Source organism: Marmota monax, unplaced genomic scaffold, assembly GCF_021218885.2.
Source record: "Marmota monax isolate L192 unplaced genomic scaffold, Marmota_monax_Labrador192_F-V1.1 WCK01_AAM20220418_F8-fsc00107, whole genome shotgun sequence".
In the NCBI taxonomy this organism is placed as follows: Eukaryota; Metazoa; Chordata; class Mammalia; order Rodentia; family Sciuridae; genus Marmota; species Marmota monax.
In genome coordinates this window covers 6,478,310-6,503,318 of record NW_026693761.1, presented here as the reverse complement: position 1 = coordinate 6,503,318, position 25,009 = coordinate 6,478,310, and the positions used below count along the sequence as shown (strand labels likewise).

General features: G+C 34.9%; 1 protein-coding gene across 3 annotated transcripts in view; it reads right to left on the bottom strand.

The window, feature by feature from the left end:
- Rala (RAS like proto-oncogene A) overlaps positions 1 to 25,009 on the bottom strand; it is a 61,977-nt gene that overhangs the window by 12,047 nt on the left and 24,921 nt on the right. For all 3 annotated transcript variants that reach the window (XM_058584459.1, XM_046460612.2, XM_046460610.2), the window contains exons 2-3: positions 5,974 to 6,126; positions 3,838 to 4,046 (exon numbers count right to left, since the gene is read on the bottom strand). In XM_058584459.1, the coding sequence (XP_058440442.1) occupies positions 3,838 to 4,046; positions 5,974 to 6,087 (323 nt within the window). In that variant the 5' untranslated portion in view covers positions 6,088 to 6,126. The remainder of the gene's footprint in view (positions 1 to 3,837; positions 4,047 to 5,973; positions 6,127 to 25,009) is intronic.

Here is a 25,009-nt window from a genome sequence, read left to right as displayed (position 1 = left end):
TGTGACTCTGAGAAAAGTACTCTTTGTCTCCATTTCCTTTTCTATAAAATGGGATCAACAATACCTTCCTTATATGGTTGCTATGAAGAGTAAATGTAAAGTGCTTATAACTGCATGGCACATAGTAAACATTCAATAAATGCTATTAGCTGTTATTATGATTATCTACTGGAGGAAGATGTTAAGTTTACTTTTTACATCAACACAAAATTTATGTTAACTTGCTTAGAGTCACAACTGAGTAAGAAGATCAAGAATTTGAACCTGAGAAATTTAACTCCAGAAAACACATTCAACTTCTATGCTAGATACCACAGGGATTCTCATAACAGGATTATGAAGGGAACAAACCCTGACCAAGAAGGCTTAGTTCCCAAAACTTCATCATGAGAGACCCTTATCTCTGATACAGAGTAAACAACAAGGGGTCTGGCATTATGGTGAGGTTCTCCATATTATATGATACTTTCCTGCCTGCTGCTATTATGATACAGTGATCAGACCATACCTTTCTGGAAAAAAAAAAAAGTTTTACATTGTTTCCGCTGAGGGCTATATTTAATAGTAGTAAAATAATGAGTGATATAACAACATACTGTCATAGGATAGTTTATATGATTTAAAAATAATGCCCTAATGCTGGGGATATAGCTCAGTTGGTAGAGTGCTTGCCTCCCATGCTCAAGATCCTAGGTTTGATCCCCAGCACCACAAAAAACAAACCTGTTAAATCATTAAAAAAGAATAAATACTAGAGAATATGCTATATTTTAAATAGAAAACATGACATTCTATTTAAAAATATGAAATGTGGTAGTCATGTGGTTTTATAAAAAACTTGTCATTATTTTAATGAGCACCAACCAGTATAGTATCACTGATAAACTCAGAAATATGGAGGTAGACCTCCTGGATTTTAATTCTCTGCTATTAACTGCATGATCTGGGTAGGACAAATGACTTAATCTCCCTGTGTTTCAGTTTCTTCATTAAAAGATGTGGAAATAATACTTTCAGAAAGTCAAATTTAAGAATTCACTAACAAACATTATTTTATGTACTCTCAAGAAAACTGCCAATTATAAGGCTACGATGCCAGGTCATAGTCCTGACTTTTGAGAAATGTATAGGTTAGAACTTATGAAACACAGTAGTATCTATCTCTTAGGGTTGTTTGATAAGTGAACTGATTTATGTAAGTAATTAGAACAGTGGCACATGGTAAGTGCTATATGAATATCAGGTAGTGTTACTGTTATTGCTTCGTTTGCCTAATTACTGATATGTGGCAAATATTCTAACAGACTCAATGCTTGCAACAAATTCCCTGAACCTGAATTCTCAATTGTTCTAATATGTATGGACTATGAACCACACAGAAAGTCACTTCCATTTTTCACTGATCTGTATTTACTTTAAAAATCCTTTTAAAAAATAAAAATGTTAAAAAGCATAATATTTGGGTATTATAGGCTACACTGTACAGTTACAGTTACACAGTGCTATGTTTCCTGTCACTCAAATGATACCTTGCAAAAAGCATGTCAATGCTCACCATCACTGCTTTACATTTATGATGTGCTTGTGAAGAGGATTTTAGCCAACCAAAACCTTTTTCCAGGGTTGGTAACGACAAATGTGCTGAGACTTTCTTAACTACCATCCGTCATGATCTGTAGCCTGAACTAAGATAACAACTGACTTTCCATTCAGTCTCAATAACCACCAGGAAGGTGAGTCTAACTCAAATGTTCATGACTCTAGTGCTTGTGGTCACATATGTATATACTCATTAATTACCTACTAAGCTACTTTTAGTCAGATGCTGCAGGAAGACCTATACTAAAATTATGGCATGATTAATAGTATCAGAAACATGACCATGAAAAATCTGGAATATACTGGCCAGAGGTGAGAAGACAATATTCTTTAGAAATAATAGTTTTATTAGTTACTTTTCTGGGTCAGAGAAAGGTGTTGCTGTGTCTATAGCCTTCATACACATTTTCCTTAATGTTATGCTATTAGAGAATTTTAAAATAGAAAAGTTCTTTTACAATCTGGTCAAACTTCTTCATTTTTGTTGTAAGGAAAGAGAGCACCAAAAAGGTAAAGAGTTTTCAAATCAAATAAAATGTTTATTAAATGTGTACTGTATTGTTATATGATCACAACTGTACCAACAGTGAGTACCAGAGATAGGGATGAGTCAAAAATGGGTTCTGCTTTCCAGACGTTTTAACCTTATCAGGAAAACATAATCAAGCTCAGTAAAAAAAAGTGTGATACCATGTGGAGTGCCTATTGTTATCATTCTCACAAATGTCTTTCCCATTGCTGGTGAGTCACTGGGGTCATTTTTATTTATGGGAAGGGCACTACATTGGAGCTATACAAGAAGAGTAATGAATCATCCTTATTTTTTGTAACAGTAATAGCCCAAGATTCTCTCTTGGCATAAAAATACCTTATTCCCTTGAAATACCACATTGGCTTTAGTAACTATGGTGACAAATTTATTCCATTACCTAGAACAGGACCTGCTACATAATCAACTCTCATATTTATTGAATGAATGAATAAGCACTGACATTTATATAACTTTCGACATGTCTCCCAGGTTTGCAAGTTATTAGATCTGCCACCCTTTGCATTCTATCGTATATGAAATTCCTTGTAGAAACCAACAAACTTAATTTTACCAACACATCTATATTTTACAGTTTCTCAATGATGTACCTTTTTACAAAGACAGTTAACTTAGAATCCTTTAAGTTCTTGAGACGTTCAAGTGTACATAAAAAGGAATGCTCTGTATAAGCACTGGTTCAGTTTTTTGTACAACTATTGAAATGCCATTTTTCTCATCTGTGGAATCCTTCTCTTTCAGGCTCACCTACTTTGCAACTCCTTTCCCATGCTGGATCCTTGTAGTGATCACTGCCAGTGTTTCCCTACATTATCCTGTATTTAATTATATTATTATTTAACTATAATATTAATTATAAATATTTACTTATGCTTGCTTTTGCTTTACATATTCAACTTGGTTGTGTAAATTTTGAAATTAGAGGATACATTATATCCTTCTTTTGTGTCCCCCTATAACCAAAGCTGATATGTAACACAGAAATAAAAATATGTAATTAAAGAACATGTTTAATTATGCATAAAGTATTTGCAAGCGTACTCAAGAACCTTATTTATACCAAACTTTTCTTAGATAAATAGAGGAACCTCTCTCCCATTCACCAAAACTGTCCCTGCTAAACCAAAAAGATTTTTAATTAAGCAAATAGTAAATAAGACATATTGTAGAATACAACCTAGTGTGCCAGTCTACAATGATTATTTCTATTTTACAAATTCAGTCCATAAAATTATTTCTATGCTAAAAATTCAGGGCACATGAATTGTGAGGAGAATGGTAAAAATATGCCTGCTGAATGTTACAAAATGCTCCTAAATCAATGTCTAACACAAAAAAGACTTAAAAGCTGGAAAAGCTCACTATATTGATTATTCACTATCAGGGCAGTAGTAGTACTTTAAAGAGAAATACTTCAGGAATGCATAAAGGAACTCTGGATACTTGAAGCTGCCATAAACTCAAGCTCTAATATAGCTGGCACTAGGATGGCTGTAAGATTATGTAAAGTTTCCTGAATATTGTGTTTACATACACAGTGGACAGAGTCATATACTAATACTGAAGTGAGAAATAAAACACAATTAGACATATAGTAAAAGACTAACAAGCAAGAAGCTCTTGTTGTCCCCTTGTTTCTGGAGAACTGGTGTGCAGTATGTTATGAGCAATATCATTCACAAACATACCTGAAGTCGGCTGTGGCTGCAAAAGATTCCATTTCTGTAATAGAGAAGACACAGAGAAACCCCTCCCCACTCCGGAAGTAGTTGTCTCTAATTGCGGCATAGTCCTCCTGTCCAGCTGTGTCTAAGATATCAATCTGTACTTCCTCCCCATCCAGCACCACCTTCTTCCTATAGCTGTCTGCTTTGGTAGGTTCATAGTCCTCCACAAACTAGAAAAAAATGAAAAACATGTCTATTTTTTAAGGGTACTTTTGCTTTTTAAAACTTCTTACTTTGAAATATTTAATTATAAAAAATGGGGGATGAACTGTTATTACCACTAGACTGCTTACAGCTTGAAAATTATGCCTTTTGCTTTCTTAAAAAATTACTATACATGTCAAAACTATTAAACATATATTTTATTAAATTTATAAGAACACCTTCCTATGAGATGTTAAATATAAATTTTTGTGCTAGAACTGTGGAAATAACTTATAGGTCAATATTTAGGTAAGTATGAAAGTACCATTAAGTCTTTTCTTTCTCCAAAATGAAATGAATAAAAGTGACTTATGCTACTCTATAGGAGGTCAAAGCTTGGACTTGTGAGAGTTCTTCCCAAACTTGACTTTTCAAATAATACAATTAAGCAACTTTACATTCCTGCTCCTGTCATCAACTTCATAAATTTCTTTCATGTATCTTAATGAACCCTTTGACAACACTGTTAGCACATATGTATGGACACACATGTATACACAGTTATTTTGTGGGGTTTTTTTTACTAGCTTCTATAAATATTTTTATCATCTGATATTTTCTTATTTGCTTAATTTCCATATCCCACCACTAGAATTTAACCCTTGAAAGCAAAGACTTTGGATATGCTTCTCAGAGCTGTATCTTTAAAGCCTAGAACAGCATCTAGACTGGTAGACACTCATAAACAATTATTTAGAAAATGGACAGTATTTTGTAACTGCAAAAGTTATTCAACATTTTACTACATTTATATTCTAACACCGTGCTTAACCATCATCAAAAGTTAGGCATGTGGATATTCTTACTTTTGGCTTCTTTACTGTCAAGAAGGGGACTGATAAAAGGATTAGTTTGAGAAAAGACTGTCAAATGAATAGTGTGAAAAACAACTGAATGAATGAATCAGTAATTTCATTTGAAGTACCACTTCAATCCTCCTTCTCCCTAAACTTTTTTTCATAGTTACTTGCAACAATCAGAAAAATGAATGAATCTGAGGGTTTGGAGTGTGTGTGAAAGAAATGTAAATTACAGACAATTAAAAAAAAGACTTGGGGTGGTGAAATTTGCTGGATTATATTTTGCAGAAAACCAGGTATAACACTTGTAATACTTGCCCTTCTAGGGCTAAGTGGATAATCTCTCTGAGGTTTTTTTCTTCCTTGTGAAATGGTGTGCCATTACTTACCATGCAGGATTGTTATGAGAATTAAGTAAAAAAGAGTATGTTGCCACCATAAAACCTGGTTTCTACTGAGAGGAAGTGCTGAGGATAAATGTTTAAATTGAATTATTAATTCTTAAATCATTAAGACTTGATGGAGGTCCTCTAGGAAAAGAATATATTGTTTTATATAGGCTGAAACCTTAACTGAAGGATAATAAAATCTGATATAAATACATGCACATAAATTTGTAGCCTAATAATTACAAATTTTAGTGATATGGTCTTCACCTGGTTAAAGATGTATGATGCCACATCAAATCCAAAATAAAAACTAACTTTTCCATTGAGATCATTAAAGAACATTTTATATATGTTAACCTCAAGTCTCAATAAGGTTCTGCATCTACCAGTCCTATTAATTCAAGGTGGGAGTCTTCATTAAAAGGACTAAAATTTAAGATCTAAAGTAGATTACTTTAAAAAAAAAAAGAATACTGTTTTCAGTTTTGTTCTGTTTTTAAAGTCTGAGGTTTTTAAGGATCTTGAGTTCTTGACTTGTAAAATGAAGTCATATACATATGTTGGCTCTGAACTTAAAAATGGAAAAATACATTATGAGTAGCTTTTAAGGATCCAAGGAATCTATACAAAATAGCACCAAAACTAAGCTAGTGAATATTCTCTCAAAGCCAGACTTTGATACTCATTATGAAGTTAGTGCTTACCTCATCATACATGAACTGAAGAGTCAAAGCAGACTTGCCCACACCACCACTTCCCACCATGATGACTTTGTGTAAGGCCAAAGAATTCTGACCTTTGGGCTTATTTGCAGCCATTGTATGTTGTCGAGTTTTCACTGGAGGATTAAGAAGGATCTAAGAAGAACGAAAGGACAAGTAACGCTCAGTATATTCTTCCTCAGAATTCCAGTGTAGGAAAGAGATATGATGTCCCTAGGGTTCATGATACTAGTTTTCATTCTGCAGTGATTATAAACAGATGGCAAATGAAGTGTGCTCACTTAGGGAAAGAACCACTTATCAGAGAATGCCATGACAATGAAACAAGCAAATGACTCAAGGGCATTTCTCTTATAATCATTTCCATAATGAGCTGTGACCAAATGTAGAGTTCCCAGTGCAATCACATGCTGGCAATAACAAGGTACTTGTTACACTGGAATACATTCACACAAATTATGAAAACAGGTTAAAGAATCACTGTTTCATATTAATCCATATTGGCAATACTTAGAGAGATGCTCCTTCTGATTTCAGGAAGAAATAAATGACCAAAAAACGACTGCCATGCCTTAGGTTAAGGAACTCACTGAAAGGCTTGTCATGTTACAAGACAGACCATATTCCAACAACTTGGCAACAGAACTATAAATTGAATACAACACTGCATACTCAAAAGTACCATTACTAAAACATTTGTGTTTCCTGGAATGGACAATCTAAATTAAATACTTGGGCCTAACATGCCCTCACTTTCCTCAGACTATGCATTTGTTTAAGACATTTAGGTGTTCAGTGTGGAGAAGACCAGATTTCTGCAGAAGCTGTAGTAATATGGTTTTAATAGTACTCAGTCACCTTTGGCCATGGTACTGGGCATTAGGGGAAAAAAGGCTGCAGGGTCACGGCAATCTCAAGTGTACATGGAGGCCCAAGCAAAGAGACTTTTTTGTTATTAGAGAATAGAGGGGATGTTTCTGACTTGTTTAGGTTACAGATAGTTTTCCTAAATTGCAGCTCACAGAACTATGCCCAACCCTGCTTACTTCCCTATCTGTGCCCATCTTTCTTAGCTCAGCTACATCAAACATATGCTGGTCTCCGTCTGTTCCTTAAATTCTTTCCTCTGCCTCTCACTTTGCCATGTAGTTTTCCTCTGTTTGGCATATTTTTATTTGATCTGGCTAACTTCTGGTCTCACCTTACTTGAAACTCTCAATACAAATAAGGCTTTCCCCTGCCCTGTATTCTCAGATAATATCTGCTACGTTTCTTTTAAAGCCCTTTATCACAACTTGAAATCACTTAATTGTGTAGTTGTTCTATATGGGTCTTCTCTGGTACAGAATACGAGAAACAATCTGAGTGCAGGACCTATTTGGTTTAACTTATGCTTAATATAAGCAACACTACTTGGTGAAATTAGTCATTCAGTGCATGTCTGTTCAATGAATGACTACAAATGTAGATAGCCAGACTTAACCTTGAGGAATGCTTCAGACCCAATTGATGTAAAGCAGCTACTGCTGCCTATTACAAGTAAAGGCCACAGATATGTGCCTAACATATCAGTTGTATTGGAATCTAAGAGCGAGGCCTTATTTCAAGTCTCACCCAGAAGTTATACCTATATGTCTATTTGTGACCAATACAGAAAAGCAGCAGGGCATGTAATTCAGTGGTAGGGCACTTGTCCATTACTGAAAAACATTCAAACAAACCACAATCCTAGTATTCATTTACCAGCATGAGCATGTTAACACACTTCCTTTGAGACTGCTTTCACTATACTCAGCAAAACTGAGCTCACACCATACATGCAATTTTTGATTCAGTTATTATTATTATATCATAATGATTAGAGCAGAAGCAGCTTCACTATGAAGGTATGACAAAAAGTAATCTAATCTACATTTTTAGGCTAAGGGTTCAATACAACTCAAAGATGAAGCCCCATCTTTTCATCTGGGTACTGAGAACATGGTCATTAGATTCTGAATGATCATCACTACTCAAAAATAGTAATAATGGGCTGGGGTTGTAGCTCAGTGGTAGAGCATTTGCCTAGCATGTGCGAGGCACTGGATTCAATTCTCAGCACGGCATATAACTAAATGAATAAAATAAAGGTCCATCAAGAACAACAACAACAAAAAAGTAATAATGAAAGTACTACAGATTACTAACCAAAAATCGGAAAGATACCAAGTCTGAAACAGTTTATGGGGGGGGGGGGTTGTCAACTGCTGGTGTTTCTAAACAAATAAGAAAATGATTTCTTTTCACTATTATGATCCCCAGTTGCTGGTAGCTACAATCATTTTATGGCTATGTAACTTTTATTTTTAAAACAGTAAGTACCACATGTGCTCAGGGTGTTACCAAATCAATTAATACTCTAAGGTGTGTGTTTATGTGTGTGTGCGCATGCACACGCAGGGGTGGGAGGAAGTGGGGGGGGAGAGAGAGAGAGGGAGAGGGAGAGGGAGGGAGGGAGGGAGAGGGAGAGGGAGGGAGGGAGGGAGGGAGGGAGAGGGGGAGAGAGAGAGAGATAGAGAGAGGGAGGGAGGGAGGGAGGGAGGGAGGATGAGCACACATTAAGCAGTTACACCAAATGGGTTAAAACACTTTTTCTTCCAGAACAATTTAAAATATAGTCTGTGACTCAGAAATAGACAAAGATTTCTAAGGACATTTTTTTCCAAAGTACAGACATTCCCTAATAATGATGAGTGGCACATCAGAGATTTTCTAAGAGACCATCCAGGAAAAGCAATTCCCACCAAGGAAATATTCCTTGCTCCCCATTAAATAAACCTGGTACTATACAACTTAGCTACTTAATACTGGCATGTTAATATTCTGTTGCTGTGACAAAATACCTGAGAAAATCTACTTAACAGGTAAAAGATTTATTTTGGCTTGTGGTTTCAGAGGTTTAAGGACATGATTACTTGGTCATATTGTTTTTGGCCTGTGGTGAGGCAAAATATCATGACAGAGATGGCATGGTACAGCAAACGTGCTTACCTCATGGTAGCTGGGAAGCAAATAGAGGGAGAGGAGGGGCTGGGTCCAATACCTCTTTCATAGCATGCTCCCAATCACCTAACTTCCTTACGTTAAATCACACCTGCTAAAGGTTCTATAACCTCCCAATAGTGTCAGAGGCTGGGCACTAAGCCTTCAACAAACGATCTTTGTGGGACATTGAAGATACAAACTGAAATACTAGATGTTGTTTTAAATGGTAAGCAGCCAATGCCTTTTCCTACTAGAACTTAAAGATACATACACAAATATTAGTCCTAAGTACAATGAAAAAAATAAGAAGGTAATGGGATAAAGAGTTGATATAGAAGGAGGCTATCCCAGGAGTCCATGCAAGAGAGGAAAGAGATTCGGGATGCAGTGGCATTAGCAGAAATAATAAGAATACTAGCTTCACTACTACAACTAGTACAAGTATAATTACTTGTTAGCTACTAGCTATCCTGGGGATAACAAAAATAAACATTTATTGACCACTCCCTAAGTGCTAGACATTATTCTGAGCACTCTGTACATGCTAACTTGAGTACCATACTCCATATATTAACAATCCTATGAGGTATATGCTATTTCAACTTCATATAATAAATAAGAAATCCAGGTCACTAAAGTTGTCCTGCTCAAGGCCAGGCTAGGATGGAGAATCAATTGACAGGATTGGCTAGTTGACTGGATGGGGGTGGGTAGCAGTGGCAGGAGTAACTTCTAAGCTTTTGGCCCAAATATCTGAATGTGTAGTGGTACATTACCTAAGATGGAGAAAGGCTAGCAAGAAACAGGTCTAAGAAAGAAATCAAAAGATCTGCCTATGTTGTAGACACCTAATTGGAGTTCTTTAGTAGGAATTTGGATATTTTAGTCCAGAGTTCTGGGATCAGGATGGAGATAGAAACAAAACTTTGAATATCAATTTACAGTCTGAATTTAAATTCACAAAACTGAACAAACTAATTCTCTAAGGGATAAGATTGAGATGAATGAAGAAGCAGAGGAAAGGGCCCTGAGACAACATGATAGGTTGGTTTAGAAGGAGGAAATTGAGTGATCCTAGTTATCAAAGCTTGTTAACTCAATCATGCTGAGGCTGAGACGAGATACAGTGACAAGAGAAACAGAACAGATAACTAACTGGTTACTAGTTTTGGCAAAATGGAGACTGATGGTGACTTTAGGAAGTGCTATCTCACCAATAAGGCAAGAATGGAATGGACTAAAGAGTAGGTTTAGAAATGAATTCTTACTCTTTAAGAGGAATGGAGAAATGGGGTTAGAGTTAATATTATCAGGAACAAAGTTTGTTGTTTGGTTACTTTTTAATATTTTTAATGTTTGTAGAGTAATCATCCAAAAGGGGGAGAATTTAATGGTGCAAAAGAGAGGGTGACTTGAGGAGCGAAGTCCCAGAGAGGACCAGCAAGTGGAGACCCAGACCTTACAGAAGTAGGGATATCTCTTCCTTTGCAATGGGAAGTGAGTTCAAGCAAAGAACAAGTGTATATAGGGGCAAGCAGCATCCGGATTTCTTCAATAAAATATGATCACACACATAATTTAGTGAAGCTTATTTTAGACCAATGGGACAGAATATACAGAAATAGATCTAAATATAGTACTATAGTACAGTAACAAAGGTAGTATTTTAAACAGAGAGAAGGATGGAAAATAATTCAATAAACGGTGTTAGGACAACTGGTGAGTTATCTGGAAAAAATAAAGTTGGATCTATTCTCCAACAACTTAAAGTCTAAGTAAATCAAAGAATTAAATGATAATAAAGGCATAGAGAGAAAAAGCAAAACCACAAAACAACTATCTTATAATTTTAGGCTGGAGAAGACCTAAAATTAAAAAGTTAAAAAATGTTTGATAAATTTTTAACTCTCAAAAGAAATTTCTACATGACAAAATCATCTATAAACTAAGTAAAAAAAAATAAATAAATAAACTGGGGATTTTTTCACCCATTTCATTGAAAAAACAATTTCCCTATAAGAAGAGTTACTATAACTAACATCAACAGCCGGAAATTGCGCAAAACATACAAAGAATCTCAGAAAAGGAAATATGAACAGCTGTAAATACTTTCAATCTCACAGATAAGAGGAATACAAACAAAACTAAATTGGGACACCATTGTTTTACTCATCAGATTGATAAAAATGTTTGCAAAGGTAAGCAAATCAGCTCTCTGGGACTGTTTCTATATGGCCTATGAGTTAAGAAAAGATTTTATGTTAGGCTGTGATGGTGCACACCAGTAATCCCAGCCACTGGGGAAGTTGAGGCAGGAAGATGTCAAATTAGAAGCAAGCCTTGGCAACTTGGCAAGACCCTGTTTTAAATAAAAATAAAATGGTCTGAAAATAAAAATAAAATAAAGATATAGCTCAGTGGTAGAAAGCTCCTGAGTTCAATTCCTATTACCACAAAAATAAACAACAATACAATGGTTTTTGTTTCTGAGGGTTATAAATAAAACAAAACCTAAAAGAATTTGCAACAGAGAATGTATGTGGCCTGGAAGCCTAAAATACTGGGCCCTTGACATAAAATATTTGTCTATCAGTGGTGTAAAGAAATACGCACATTCCATCATGTTTGTGGAAAACGTAAATCTGATACATGGAAAAATATGTCACCATAAAATATGGGGAAGCTCTATGCATTGATATAGAAGGAGCTCAAACATTAAGTGAAAAACAAAATAAGAAGTAGAAAAATGTATCTTATATACCATGAACTGCTAAAAGATAAAACCAAAAAGGAATACTTAGGATATGTTTGTTTATATATTTGATAGGACATAAAAATAGTAATAGGATGTCTAGGAGAATGGAAACTGTCACTGGGAGACAGAGATGGGAAACAAACTTGTATATCACTTCGTACATTTTGACTTTTGCATCATGTTAACATACAACTTATTTTTTAAAATAAAATTAAAATTAGTCATAAATAATACAAGGCTGTTTCTTGCACTCACTTGACATATGAGTATACTCAACTGTCTTCTTTTTTAGTTGGCAATGGATCTTTTATTTTCTTTATTTATGTGTGGTACAGAGGATTGAACCCAGGGCTTTATAGGTGTCAGGCAAGCACTCTACCACTGAGCTACTAGTCCAGTCCCCTTAACTACCTTCTTGACACCTTATATAAATTAAGAATGGTAGGAATGAATCTGAATTTTAATTAAAATATACATTATACATGTGTGCATGCATTTGTATTTTTCTTCAAATGAGACAGGGATCTTTAGAGTTTCAAACTGTTCAATTTATTTGATTTCTCAATTATTTTCTATATCTTACTGTTCAACCTTTCAAACTGTTATCTTCAAATATACAGACCCTATTTGGTTATGGGTGGGCTTTAAGACTTCAACCCCACTGTTTTTCTCTGCTCTATCCATAAGCTAAATACCTGCACCATGTTCATATGGTTCACTTTAATTATAAGCTCTCTGAGTTGTTTCCTTTCTTTTTTTTCCTCCCTTTTCCCCACATGCCCTTGTCCTCACCCCCTCCAAATACACTGAGTGCCTACCTTTTACAAGACACTCTTCTAGGATGTTAAGGATATGGAGTTGAATTCCACAGGCCTAGAGTTCCTGACCTCATATATTTAGTTAACAAATGCCACACTGTACTAGTTTCCTATTGCCACTTTAACAAATAACCACAAACTTAATGGCTCAAAAAACTGAAATTCATTCTCTTATAGTTCAGATGCTAGAAACCCAAAGTGAATCAAATAAGGGTCTAAAAATCTATGTATCACCAGGCTGATTTCTCCTGAAGGGTCCAAGGGAGAATCTGTTACTTACATCTTTCACTCCTAGATACCACAGCAATCCTTCCTTGGCCTCTGGCTACACCACTACAACCTATGCATCTGTGGCCATGTTGCAGTATCTTCTAGTGTAGTCAAACCTCCCTGTACTCCCCACTTATAAGGACACTTGTTATACAATTAGGGCCCATCCAGATAATTCTGAATAAACTCCCTGTGTCAAAATTATTAACTTACTCTCATCTGCAAAATCCCCTTTTGCCACATAGGAGAGCATTCATGGGTTCCAGCCTACTACACACAGGAAGTGTGTCAAGGAGCTTTGGACCACAAATCTCCAATTTGAACTCTAAGGTATCCATATGAAACTTTAAGAAATATTTTAAGAAATAATCTAGTTTCTAACACTTAACTAAAGAAAACTACCAAGATCTCAAAACTTCCTGTCTACCAGAACAAAACCCCCAATATTCATTATATGTCTAGAGTTCATTATCATCTTCAGACTTCTGTAATAAAGAAGCTCATCATGAGGCTTAATCTAACAAAAATATTGGTTGGTAAAAGTTGTGAGAGATTTAAAAGCACTTCCCTCTCCTGATGTAAACAGTAAATAAGTTTCTAGTAAATCATTACCAATCACAAGCAGATAGAGGCCAAATTAGTAAAGATCTCTTAAAATTTAATGCAAAGTATTTCATATAAACAACTCACATATGACACTTCCTATCTTCATTAAGAATACCCAATCAAAAAGTTGAAGGCATTTGGATAAAATAAACAGTTTAGAAGAGTTAGAATAAACTCAACAAAAACAACAAAATCAAGATATACCATTCTATTTTGAAAGGAGTTAGAGTGATTTAGGCTTAGGTTTATAACCAGGCCCAGATAATTTTCATAGCTGTTTATAGAACAGATGACATTAATACTATTTAATGTTCTCAGAGAAAAATTTCAAGTTCCTTCTGGAAAGCTAGCCTAACAGTAATGCAAAGTCCTAACAAAAGAAAGCAGACTGACTGACTTATCATGTGAATATAATATAAAATTTCTAAATAAAAACGTAAACAAAGAGAATCCAGCATATTAAAAGACTGAATCAAGTAACCAGGTGGGAGTCAACCAGTCATGCAAGACTATTTTCTCAACTTTTTATATTTTGTAATACTACTGGAGCTATAAGCTTATATATAACGGGAATTCTGAAATGAATCAGAGCTGACTTAATAAAAATGAATATTGATTAAGGAGTTCCTATTTTTAATCCCAGTTCTGCTTCTGATGGATTGATTTTGAGCAACTGACTTCTCTGAGCTCATTTTGAGCTGCAAAATAGAAGAAACAGTCCAGACCAGTGCTGTGCAATAAAACTCACAACTGATGGTAACATTCTGTTCTGTCCAATATGGAAGTTACTAGCTAAATGTGGTAAATGAATGCTTGAAATGTGGCTGGTATAACTAAGGAACTGAATTTTAAATTTTATTTAATTCTAATTAATTAAAATAGCTACTGACTAATGGCTACCATAATGGATAAGAGAAGTTTAAACTCCCTTTCACTCTTTCACTTAGCAAGCATTTGAGTGCCTACAATATATTCCAAGCATCAGGGAAGGTGGGAAAGTGGGTCCTTATAATCAATGTCTTTGTCCTCAAGGAGTTAACAGAAAAAAACTACAAAAGACCTGCTGATGCGTGTGCTTTAATAAGCATATGCAAAAAACACCATGTACTCCCAGAAGAAAAAGCAATAACTGAAAGCACATGATCTCTAAAATCCTCTCTGGCTTTAAGATTATATGAATTAAATTCAACAAGTATCTATGAGCACCTATTCTCTGTCTAGCTTTTTTTTTTTTTTTTAATTAGTTCTATCTCAGTACAGCATTTTCACCCAGAGGTAGCACTAACAAGTACTATCAGCACTCTCATTTTGTTGGTTGATTGATTCAATATTTAGTATCCTTAGAGTGTGTTTTAATTTGTAATTGACATACTGTAAATGGACACCTAGTGTGATGTTTCAATACATGGACACAATATGGAATGATCAGATCAGGATAACTGGCATATCAGCTCAAACATTTATCGTTTTTTTCAAATTAGTACTTCATTTTTTTAATATTTATTTTTTAGTTGTAGTTGGACATGATACCTTTATTTATTTATTTTTATGTGGTGCTGAGGATCAAACCCAGGGTCTTGCACATGCCAGGCAAGCACTCACTCTACTGCTGAGCCACAACCCTAACCTCATTCTGGATTAAAAAAAAAAAAAAAAAAAAAAAAAAGTTTCTGTCTTTTTAGTGAGTTTTAAGAGTTGTTTATATATTCTGAAGTCAAATCCTTTATCAGAAATGTATTTTGAAAATATTTTCTTCCACTTTGTGGTTTATCTTTTCATTTTCTTAACCTGATTTCTGTCTTTAACTTTGATGATGTCCAATTGAGCAGTTTTTTTTTTTTTAATGTTTCATGCTTTTAGTGTCCCAAAAATCTGACAAGTTTTAAGGGACAAAGAAGCTACTATATTATGACTATTTATAATTAAAGCTTTATCATTTAGTTATTAAAAAGAGAAGGTTATTAATTATTAAAAAGAGAAGATGGAAGAAAGACCAGACAAAATATAATATTCAGTAGTAACTGGCAACCTAAACCTTTAGCAGTTCCTTCATCCACTTAAAAATATGCAATCAAATTTTGTAGGAACAAATATTCAAAGTAAGAAAGTTCCTGAGATATTGTTTCACTTTTGAAATGCAACAACTTAATATTTTTAAATTAGCCTGAATAAGGAGAACACAAAGTAAGAACAAAGACTAAACTAAGTAAAGAAATATTGTTTTAAGGGCATGGTAGTTGAAAAGCTGCTTTAAGACAGCTTTATACTTTGCATTATCAGCAAAATTAGGTTTGTTTCACTTGCCAAACAAGATGTCAGACAGCAAAGCACAGAATTTTTTGGATCCTCCTGACTCAGCCACCTGAGTTGTGAAGTATACCACCTCACCTAGCAAATCATGGACCCTTAAAATCAGAAAGCTTCAAATACTTTACCTCTCTGAAACACAGTTAAGATTAATAAAACAGCACATACAAACTACCTAATACCTAAGTATTTATAAAAGCTAACTTAAACATTTTGGCATCTTTTTAGAATCTCCTAAACACAGCCTGCAGTCAGTACAAAATTACCAAAAGTAGCACAAAGGTAAAGCCCTTACCATGGTTAAAATGAATGAAAATTTTCTAGAACACATGAGAAAATTATGGCTAAATGAGACTTGAAAGGCAAAGCATTAGCAAACCAAATGAACCTGAGAATGATGGTGAGAAGTGATGCCATACAAAGAAAAAGATCTAGAAATGAACTCTGTAAGCTACATATTTAGATTTTTATACTTAGGGCAATGGAGAACACCAGGAATTTTAAAGTGAGAGTCTATTATTTAGAAGGCAAAAACAAGTGGAGACTAGAGAGTGATAATGACTCTGGACTATGGGGGAAGGATGGATATTAAGGATATTAGGATATTAAGGAAAAAAAGAAAGAATATTAAGGATATTAAGGAAAAAAAGAAAGAATCAAACTAGGGGATAAATTACATACAAGTGGTGAAAGGAAGAGAGCATTCAAGCCAAATAATCAACTTTCTGGCTTAAGTGGAAACGAGTAAGAAGGGAAATGGAGCAGCTTTCTGGGCTTAAGGTTGTGGGTGGGAGTGAGAGAAGAGCTGATGCAAGAAAACGATGGAAATCAGCATTGACCTTTATTTATTTTTTTGAGGTACTGGGGACTGAACCCAGGGACACTCTACCACTGAACTACATCCCCAGCCCCTTTTGAGATGGCCTTGGCTAAGTTGCCCAGGCTGGTAATTTGACCCTGAGATCCTCCTGCCCCAGCCTCCCAAATAGCTGGAGCTAGAATGCACAGCTGGGCCCAGACACTGTTGGTATTTTAAAATATCAAAATATTTTAAAAGAAGAATATAAGTATTTCTTAAGTATAAGCAGTTTTGGTACACCAACCCCAGTGGTTTTGCCACTACATGACTCTGAATGTTTTCAGCAATACTGGGAAGTAACAGAGTAGAATCTCAAAGATGGAGAGTAAGACCAATAAGCTGGTATTTACTTACAACTATTTTAACATTTGTCCTTAAATTGTGCTTTTAAAAATTAAGCTGATGTAGTTTGGAAAATATTAATAATTGTTAATTCAAAATAAGTTGCTGATGTAGTTTAGAAAAGTACTAATAATTATTAATTGTAAAGAATATACATATATATTGAATTTTGAATCATGTGAATATATATTTGAAAATTAAATACACTTTTTTTTTTTTTTACTAAATTTAACAGCCACAAAGTTGAAAAAAAAAAAAAAAAACATTCAAGCTGGAAGTGTAAAAAAAATCTAATTTTAAAAAGTATAATTTACATTCTGTGCATGAGCTATAAATTAAGTGTATACATAGTCCACTTGTTTCTCTTATTGATATACTATGAAGTTGATGTTACCTAATTTGCTAATTAAAACAATTCAATCAAAATAAAACAACTAGACCAACCATACTTGAATTATTGAACTTGAAAATAAGTAGAATAGTAAAGGCCTTAGGTTCAATCCCCAGCAACTGGGGCAGGGGGCAGTTACTTGTCTAGGACTCGCGTATAACCGTATACTGAAAAAATATTAATAAAAGGTTGATTAGTAAACAGTATTAGCATGTGAATTTTTTTAAAAGAACAATCTAAGTAAGGTTTCTGATTTATAAAAAGATATGTTATATTTTGCTTTGTAATACATGTTCTCTCTTTGTATAGTGGACTCTCTGATCTTTTAATTTGCCCTTGGATTTCTTTGTCATTTTTTTTCTTATGCCCATCAATATATAGTCAGGTACTGTACTGGGCATTGAGAGGGACTGGAGTGGGGTTATTTAGATATCAGGATCCCTAGCTTTACGGGTCTTAGAATCAAGTACAGAAATGCAAACAATGCAGGTGGGTGGTGTATTAAATTGTAATATACAATTTTGTCTTCTGCATCCCTTCCTTCTTACGTCACACTTTTCGGTTGTTTTGTTGACTTCAAATCTGTAATTTTATTTTTTTGAGACATGTTTTGTTATGTTGTCTAGAATGGTCCTGCACTCATGGACCCAAATGATTCTCTTGCCTCAGTGTCCTAAGTAGCTGGGACTTTAGGCATGTGCCACCATACTCAGCCATAACTAATTTTTAATGGTGATGTAATCTATCATCCTGCAGATTTACAGCAGTTTATTCACCAAATTCCACAATATAATTCTGTTTTAAAATTCCTTAATATTATAATAGATGACCACCTATTTCGACATCTAAAATGCTTTCAATGAGACAGATTCTAAGAAATAGAAATGAATGAATGGATTAAGGTTCATCACACATATTGTTCAATTGCTCTTTCAAGTAGTGTACCCTAGTATCTACAATTGTTCACAACATCTTACTAGCAATGGGTAATTTTGTTAAAATCTGTCAATTATATGCAGGGAAGAAGATCTGTTATTTCTAATTATATCTTGGATTACTTAAAGAGGGTAAACATTTTTTCTAAGCATTTATATATTTTGTGAATTATTAGTCCATACATTTACTCATCTGGCAACAGGATGTGATGTATTGTATTTTATGTAATTTCATGTCACCAGTCTGTTTTCTTTTTTTTCTGGCTCTCCTAGTTCACTGAGCAGTTTTCTCTCTGAGTAGATCTGCTTGCCACAAAAGATCAGGAAGAGACCATATATGTTCATATGGCTTCACTTTATGATCAATGGACAGTGAACAAATCTGACAGGTTGGATTTCTTCTCTAAATATCAAAACATGGAGAGTTTATCAAGTGCTAACATTTTCATTAGAACTCTTTAGTTTTCCCAGACTGAAAGTTCAAAAAGAAATTGTTTTTGGAAGTTGATTTCCAAAATTAGCATGGGAACTGATGTTGCCATCATTGTATGGGTTGCCTGTGTAGGTAGGATATACAGCTGGCTTTTAATATAAACCCCTTTAATTAATATCATGTCCTATTACCTCTTCTGTTCTCTGTTCCTATGAGCTCATCATTAAGGTTTCTTCAGGACTCCAAGAGAAAAATAGATTCGATTAGCCATCCTCACTCATGGGTATGCTGAACTGGGGTTTCCTTCACCCTGCTTCAACTATTAACATCATCTTCTAGAACCAGTAAAGTCTCTGCTTTGCTGATGGTCACTCCATCTGTTCCCATCCTCAGTGCTGTTATGGCTTTACAAATTTCCATCTGTAAATTTTTTCTGTCATTTTCACAGGGAGTTGGGGATGAGAGGAGACAGATGCCTGAATTTAGTCTACTGGCTTTCACTACAAATTTGAGTTAAAATCCTGATGAGACTGGATTTGGAACACTCAAATATTTCAACTTTGCAACTATGAAAAATCTCAAAGACTTTCAATTAAAATTAGCTTGCGCTTTAAAGAATACTACTATTTGGCACCACCTTTAAAAATAAGTCAGTTTCCTGATATAGATGATCAAAAAAATCATAAAAAGTTTCACTAGATTAGGCACTCTCAGCATAAAAAGGCATGGGAATGGGTACAATGGGATAGAAAAGAAAGGAGAGCCAGTATTCTTCACTGCAGTTAGGAAAGGCTGAAATGACTTTTTTTTTTCCTCTCAAAATATTTTTTTCACAGCAGTGGGACAGGTTGGCTAACATTCAAAATTTATATGAGGACATACTGATCAATCAAGACCTTGAAAGTTACCCACTAAAATTATTTTTACTAACCAGGAATTTAAAACTGAAGATTGACTCTACAGCCAAAAAGATTCCCTTTGTGCCAATTAATCTTTACTAAAATCCTCTTAAATATTACCTGCTGAAATACTACCTTGTGGAACTGTGGTTGAATAACAAATTCTTTTTAAGGAATAACAGGGAGGAAAACGAAGAGGAAAGAAAGGAAAGAAACGGAGGGGAATAATATAAAGTAGTAATTTAAAATTCTGACTTGCTACACATAGCAACATACACCTGTCCAGTGAGGTTAACATCTTGGTATATAGTATAAAAGATGCTTACTGTATACCAAAGTATACAGTAAATGCAAATGTTACTTTTTATATTTAAAAAAATCCCCTGACAATGAATATAATAAACTTACTACCTGAAATTACTTTTAATGAATACTATCACCAGTTGAATTTTCTATCACACATCTGTTTATCCCAGGCTCATTTTCATGGATTATCTTGAATGTGGTTGTATTCCAAATCCTACCATCAGTGTTGATCACTCCCTGACAGGCACAGGCACCTGTAGAATTTGAGCTCAACACTTTTTCATGATTTTACAGGTAATACATGCTCAACATATAAAACTTGGAGAGTGAAGAGAAGAGGGGAAATGTTACCTTGTTACCTCTCTGGCCCTATCACCAAATATTAAAATTTTTATCTTCTTTTAAGACCATTTTGTACAGAGCATTCAACCAACCATACCGTTTAGGGACTGGTGGGAAAATACCAAGAAAAGCAGAAGTCAGGGGAGAAAAAAGGGATATTTAAAAAACCCACAATACCTAGAAAAGACAGTATCGCTGGGGGAAAATGTCCATGTTAGACATCTTTTTAACTATTTAACTAACTCCGAATCCTCTCAGAACAACTTTATATCTGTTTTCCACATTTAATGGGTGAGGAAACTGAGCCAGAGAGAACTTTAAAAACATGTCCAGGGTCACATTACTGATGTGAAGTCTGGAAAAAAAAAATTCCAGATCCTAAGTGATTACCATCTAAACATTTCTATGGCTATAGAAGAGGCAAGAAAGAATTGAAATTGTACAAGGATTGGAGCCCAGATAGTTTTACAGGAAATTTCTTCTAAAGAAAAAAGGTAATTCTCATAGATAGCAGAGAAAAGCTATCCAAATCATTTTATAAAGTCAGTGATGTTGCCAGGCATGGTAGCATACACCTGTAAACCCAGGTAACTGGGAGGCTGAGATAGGAAGATCACAAGTTCAAGGACCACTTGCCAATTTAGTGAGACCCTGCCTCAAAGAAGGGGGCGGGGGTTATAGCTCAGTGGTACAGTACCCCTGGGATTAATCTGCAATACCACAAATAAACAAAGTGAGGCCAAAATAGCAACAATCACACCAAAAAAACCTATTACAACCTTATTTATAGATGTAGAAATTTCATAAAAAACCAAAACCTAAATCTTATTTCTCAGTAAAAGAATAATCCATCTGGGCATGGTGGCGCACACCTGCAATCCCAGTGAGTCAGGAGGCTGAGGCAGGAGGATCATGAATTTGAGGCCAGCCTCAGGAACCTGGCAAGAATTTATCTCAAAATAAAAAGGAATGGGGACGTAGCTTAGCATTCCTGAATTCAGTCCCCAGTAACATCATCATATCATCATCACTACCCATTATAGTTTAGTATCTTTTATTGCAGAAATGAAATATGAGTTTACTATTAAGAATTGTATGGCTGGGAAAATGGCACACATCTGTAAAAAGTGATTTGAGAGGCTGAGGCAGGAGGATTACAAGTTTAAGACCGGTCCTAGGAACTTAGCAGATGCTATCTTATAATAAAAAAGGTTGGTGAGGTAGCTCAGGGATAGAGAATTTGCCTAGCATGTAAGAGGCCATGGTCTGATTCCCTAGCACAGATGAGAGCGAGCAAGAGAAAGAGAGCATGCATACACACACATGATATTAAAATACTATCTCATGAGTAGGCCCAGTGAGAAAATCCACATGATCAATGCAAAAAAAAAAAAAAAAAAAAAAAAGACATTAGATAAAATTCAGTATTCCTTCAAAATAAAAATTCTTGAGTTAAACACTAGCAGCTGCACTTTGTGAAGTGTATGCATGTGTATATTTCTAATGAAATGCATCACAAATTTGAAAAATATTTTTGTACAGACGCCACACTAAACAGTATTTTTAAAAAGTACATGCTTGGGGATGTAGCTCAGAGGTAGAACACTTGCTTAGAATATGTGAGACCCTAGGTTTGATCACCAGAAGCAAAGGGAAAAACAAAGTATATGTCCCTAAAGCCAGCAACTTCATTTTTAAGGAATGCAAATTAGAACATGATAAAGTTAGAAGAATGCTCAGAGAAGTCTCTTTTCTATGTTTTACAACTCTTTTATTTAGTTGCCAATAAACTTAAAAAAATTTGCTCATAATTTTGGGTTTATCTAGAGCCCATTCATACAGAGAATATAAAACACTGGCTAATAAGAGCAGATCACCAAATTATCATGAGTAAAGGAAGACATCTGCTGTTCAAAAAAATTTCCTTCACCTTCTCTCAAACACATTAAAATTATAAATCCTGGAGGTATGCTGCATTGAGAGTCATTAAGGTAAGTTAACAATGAACTGTGGTCCATTTACAAGTGTTTTATGAAAAGGCAAAAGTGTATTTGGAATGCACAAAATCCTAAATTTAAGTCATATAAAAGATAATGTGACAAGGTAGAAAAACAAAAAAGACCCAGAAATTCCATGAAGAGCTCCTATAGTACCTAGAGTTTTCATCCTAATATTGAGTGCTAATAAATCTTAATTTGTGACTTGATCATGTTAGAATTAAAAAAAAATTAATTTATGGAGTCATAAGCTGGTGTAGGTGGCACATGCCTGTAATTACCGCAATTTAGGAGGCTGAGGCAGGAGGATCACAAGTTCAAGGCCAGCTTCCACAAGTTAGAGAGGCCGTAAGCAGCTTAATGAGACCCTGTCTCAAAATAAAAAATAAAAAGAATTGGGGATGTGACTCAATGGTAAAGCACCCCTGGGTTAAATTCCAGTACCAAAAAAAAAAATTATCATAACACCAAGCAAGAGGTGGGCAAAAATATACCTAGACTGTATGGGGTGGTAAAAGGGACAGAGTGGTAGTTAAGAAAGAAGAGAGGCAGAGTCATGGATGCCACAGTGCAAATCATTATTATGTCTGGGGTTACAGGTGGACTGGTGTTGGCAGAAGAGACCAGAGAACATTAATTTTAGACAAGCTCCACATTTAGCAATTATGTATGTGTTCAAAGAAGGGACAATCTTCTTTAGTTGTTTTCTAATAGGAAGAATATGGACTAGAATGCATGTCCTATTGCTCTAATTTAGAGAGGGATGGGGGGAAAAGGGAGAGACAAAGAGATATTGTGGGGGGGCCTTCTTTTAAGGAGTTTATGTGGTATAGTCTTGGCTCATCAGGAATGATCTGGTATCACACAGACTGGGCAGCAGGCCTAGGCACAAATAAACCTCCCATCTTTTAAAGTTTTATCACTGGAAATCAATCACATATTTGAAATTCAAATATTAAACATGTTCATCTAAATTCAAAATAGTGGCTGCAAGGAAAGTTGCATCACCTTATTATCATTTAAGGCTTACAGGCTTTAACTAACATAGAGACCAGTTCAATTGCTAAACAGGTAATGTTTTAGAAGGTCCAATTCTCACAAATAGTAGGCTTTTCGTGGGGACCTCCTACAACACAGAACTATTTTTTTTAGTACACTTGTCTACCTCTTCCAATTTTACAATATGATATGATTTTAACAAGCTGTTTTCATTTTTACCAAGATGTTTCACTGCAAGATTTTTTTTAAGTCAAGTAAATATAACGAAACTGAAAAACTTTTTTAAAGAAGGAAGCTTTAAAAAAAATCAGTCATTCATTTCTCATATGTGGAAATAAGGGCTCAGAAGAAACACAAGAAGTTTTACAGAGTTGTTGTGGAGTTACAATTGGAACTAGTCCAGGATGATGAGATTCAAGAGTCAGATCGAACATATTTGTTTTACTTAGAATGGAACTAGTACCCTCTCATAGGCTTCCATATTCAGCAATGTGTCATACTAGAGAACTGAGTTTAAGTAACTGAGCCTGAATTTAACTTCCTGCAGAAATGGCCACAAAATGATCCAGAGGTTTCATGTTGTGTTAGGTGTTCAAACACATAAGCTACATTACCAGCCCTTTTTAAACTTTGAGACAGGGTCTCACTAAATTGCTGAGGTTGACTTTGAACTTGCGATCCTCCTGTCTCAGCCTCTGGAGCTGCTAGGATTACAGGTGAGTGCCACTGCACCTGGCAGAACACATGGTCTTGGTTGCACAGAGACAGGTGCTTTATGAAGATACAGACATGTTTCAGTAGACTCTTTCACAACAAGACATCCAGTTGCCAGACAATTAGTTGCAACTTATAAACCACTTTTTTCCATTTCTGGGTTCTTGCTGCTGTCACAAATCAGTAATGGCCTTGTAACTAATCCCAAATTAGTTGAGCCTTGACTCTGAAGGTTTGAAAAGAAGAAAAAGATTAAAGCTGTTACATGCTATTTTATAAGACTTCAATTGAGAATTACAAGCATGACCAGATGACGTCTGTATTTGTTAAATTTCAGCAGAATAAATTCTTAAACCTATAGTTTCCATTCTCATAACCCAAGAAACATTTTGAATTGCTAGTTACATTTCAGATGACAGGATGTAACTATAATGAATAGAGCATGATAATGCATGTAAAATAGCAGAGTATAGATTTAAATACCAAAGTAACCACAAAGTTCCTTATATGAATGTTGCCTACATTTTTATGTAAGCTCAACCTAGCACATTAAAACAGTGAAATTAGTTTGACACACCCTGCTAAAATCTTCAGACTGCACATGGTTATAAATTAAAGTCTCAATTCCTTAATACAATTTCCCATGTGATCTGACACTGCTCATTTCCCTTTTTACTCCTTGCCCCTTAAACCTTTTATACTTTGATCCTGGTATGTTGTACAATTTCTACTAATGTAATTTGTAATCAATTTGGGTACATTTAGGTTAAATGATAACAAGCAAAATGGACATGTAGTAGCTAAACAGTGGAAGATTAACAGACCCTGTAGGGACTGGCAGGACATGATATGAATAAAAAAACACAAGGTACACTTGAAATTAATTTATATGAATTACAATATTTTTGAAACTCTATTTTCATATCTACATATCATTCTAAATAGGAATAATAGGCTGAATTTACAGCATGAAGAATAGATTAAGGCATGGGAAAAGAAAACATTGTTTATCAAGTTTACT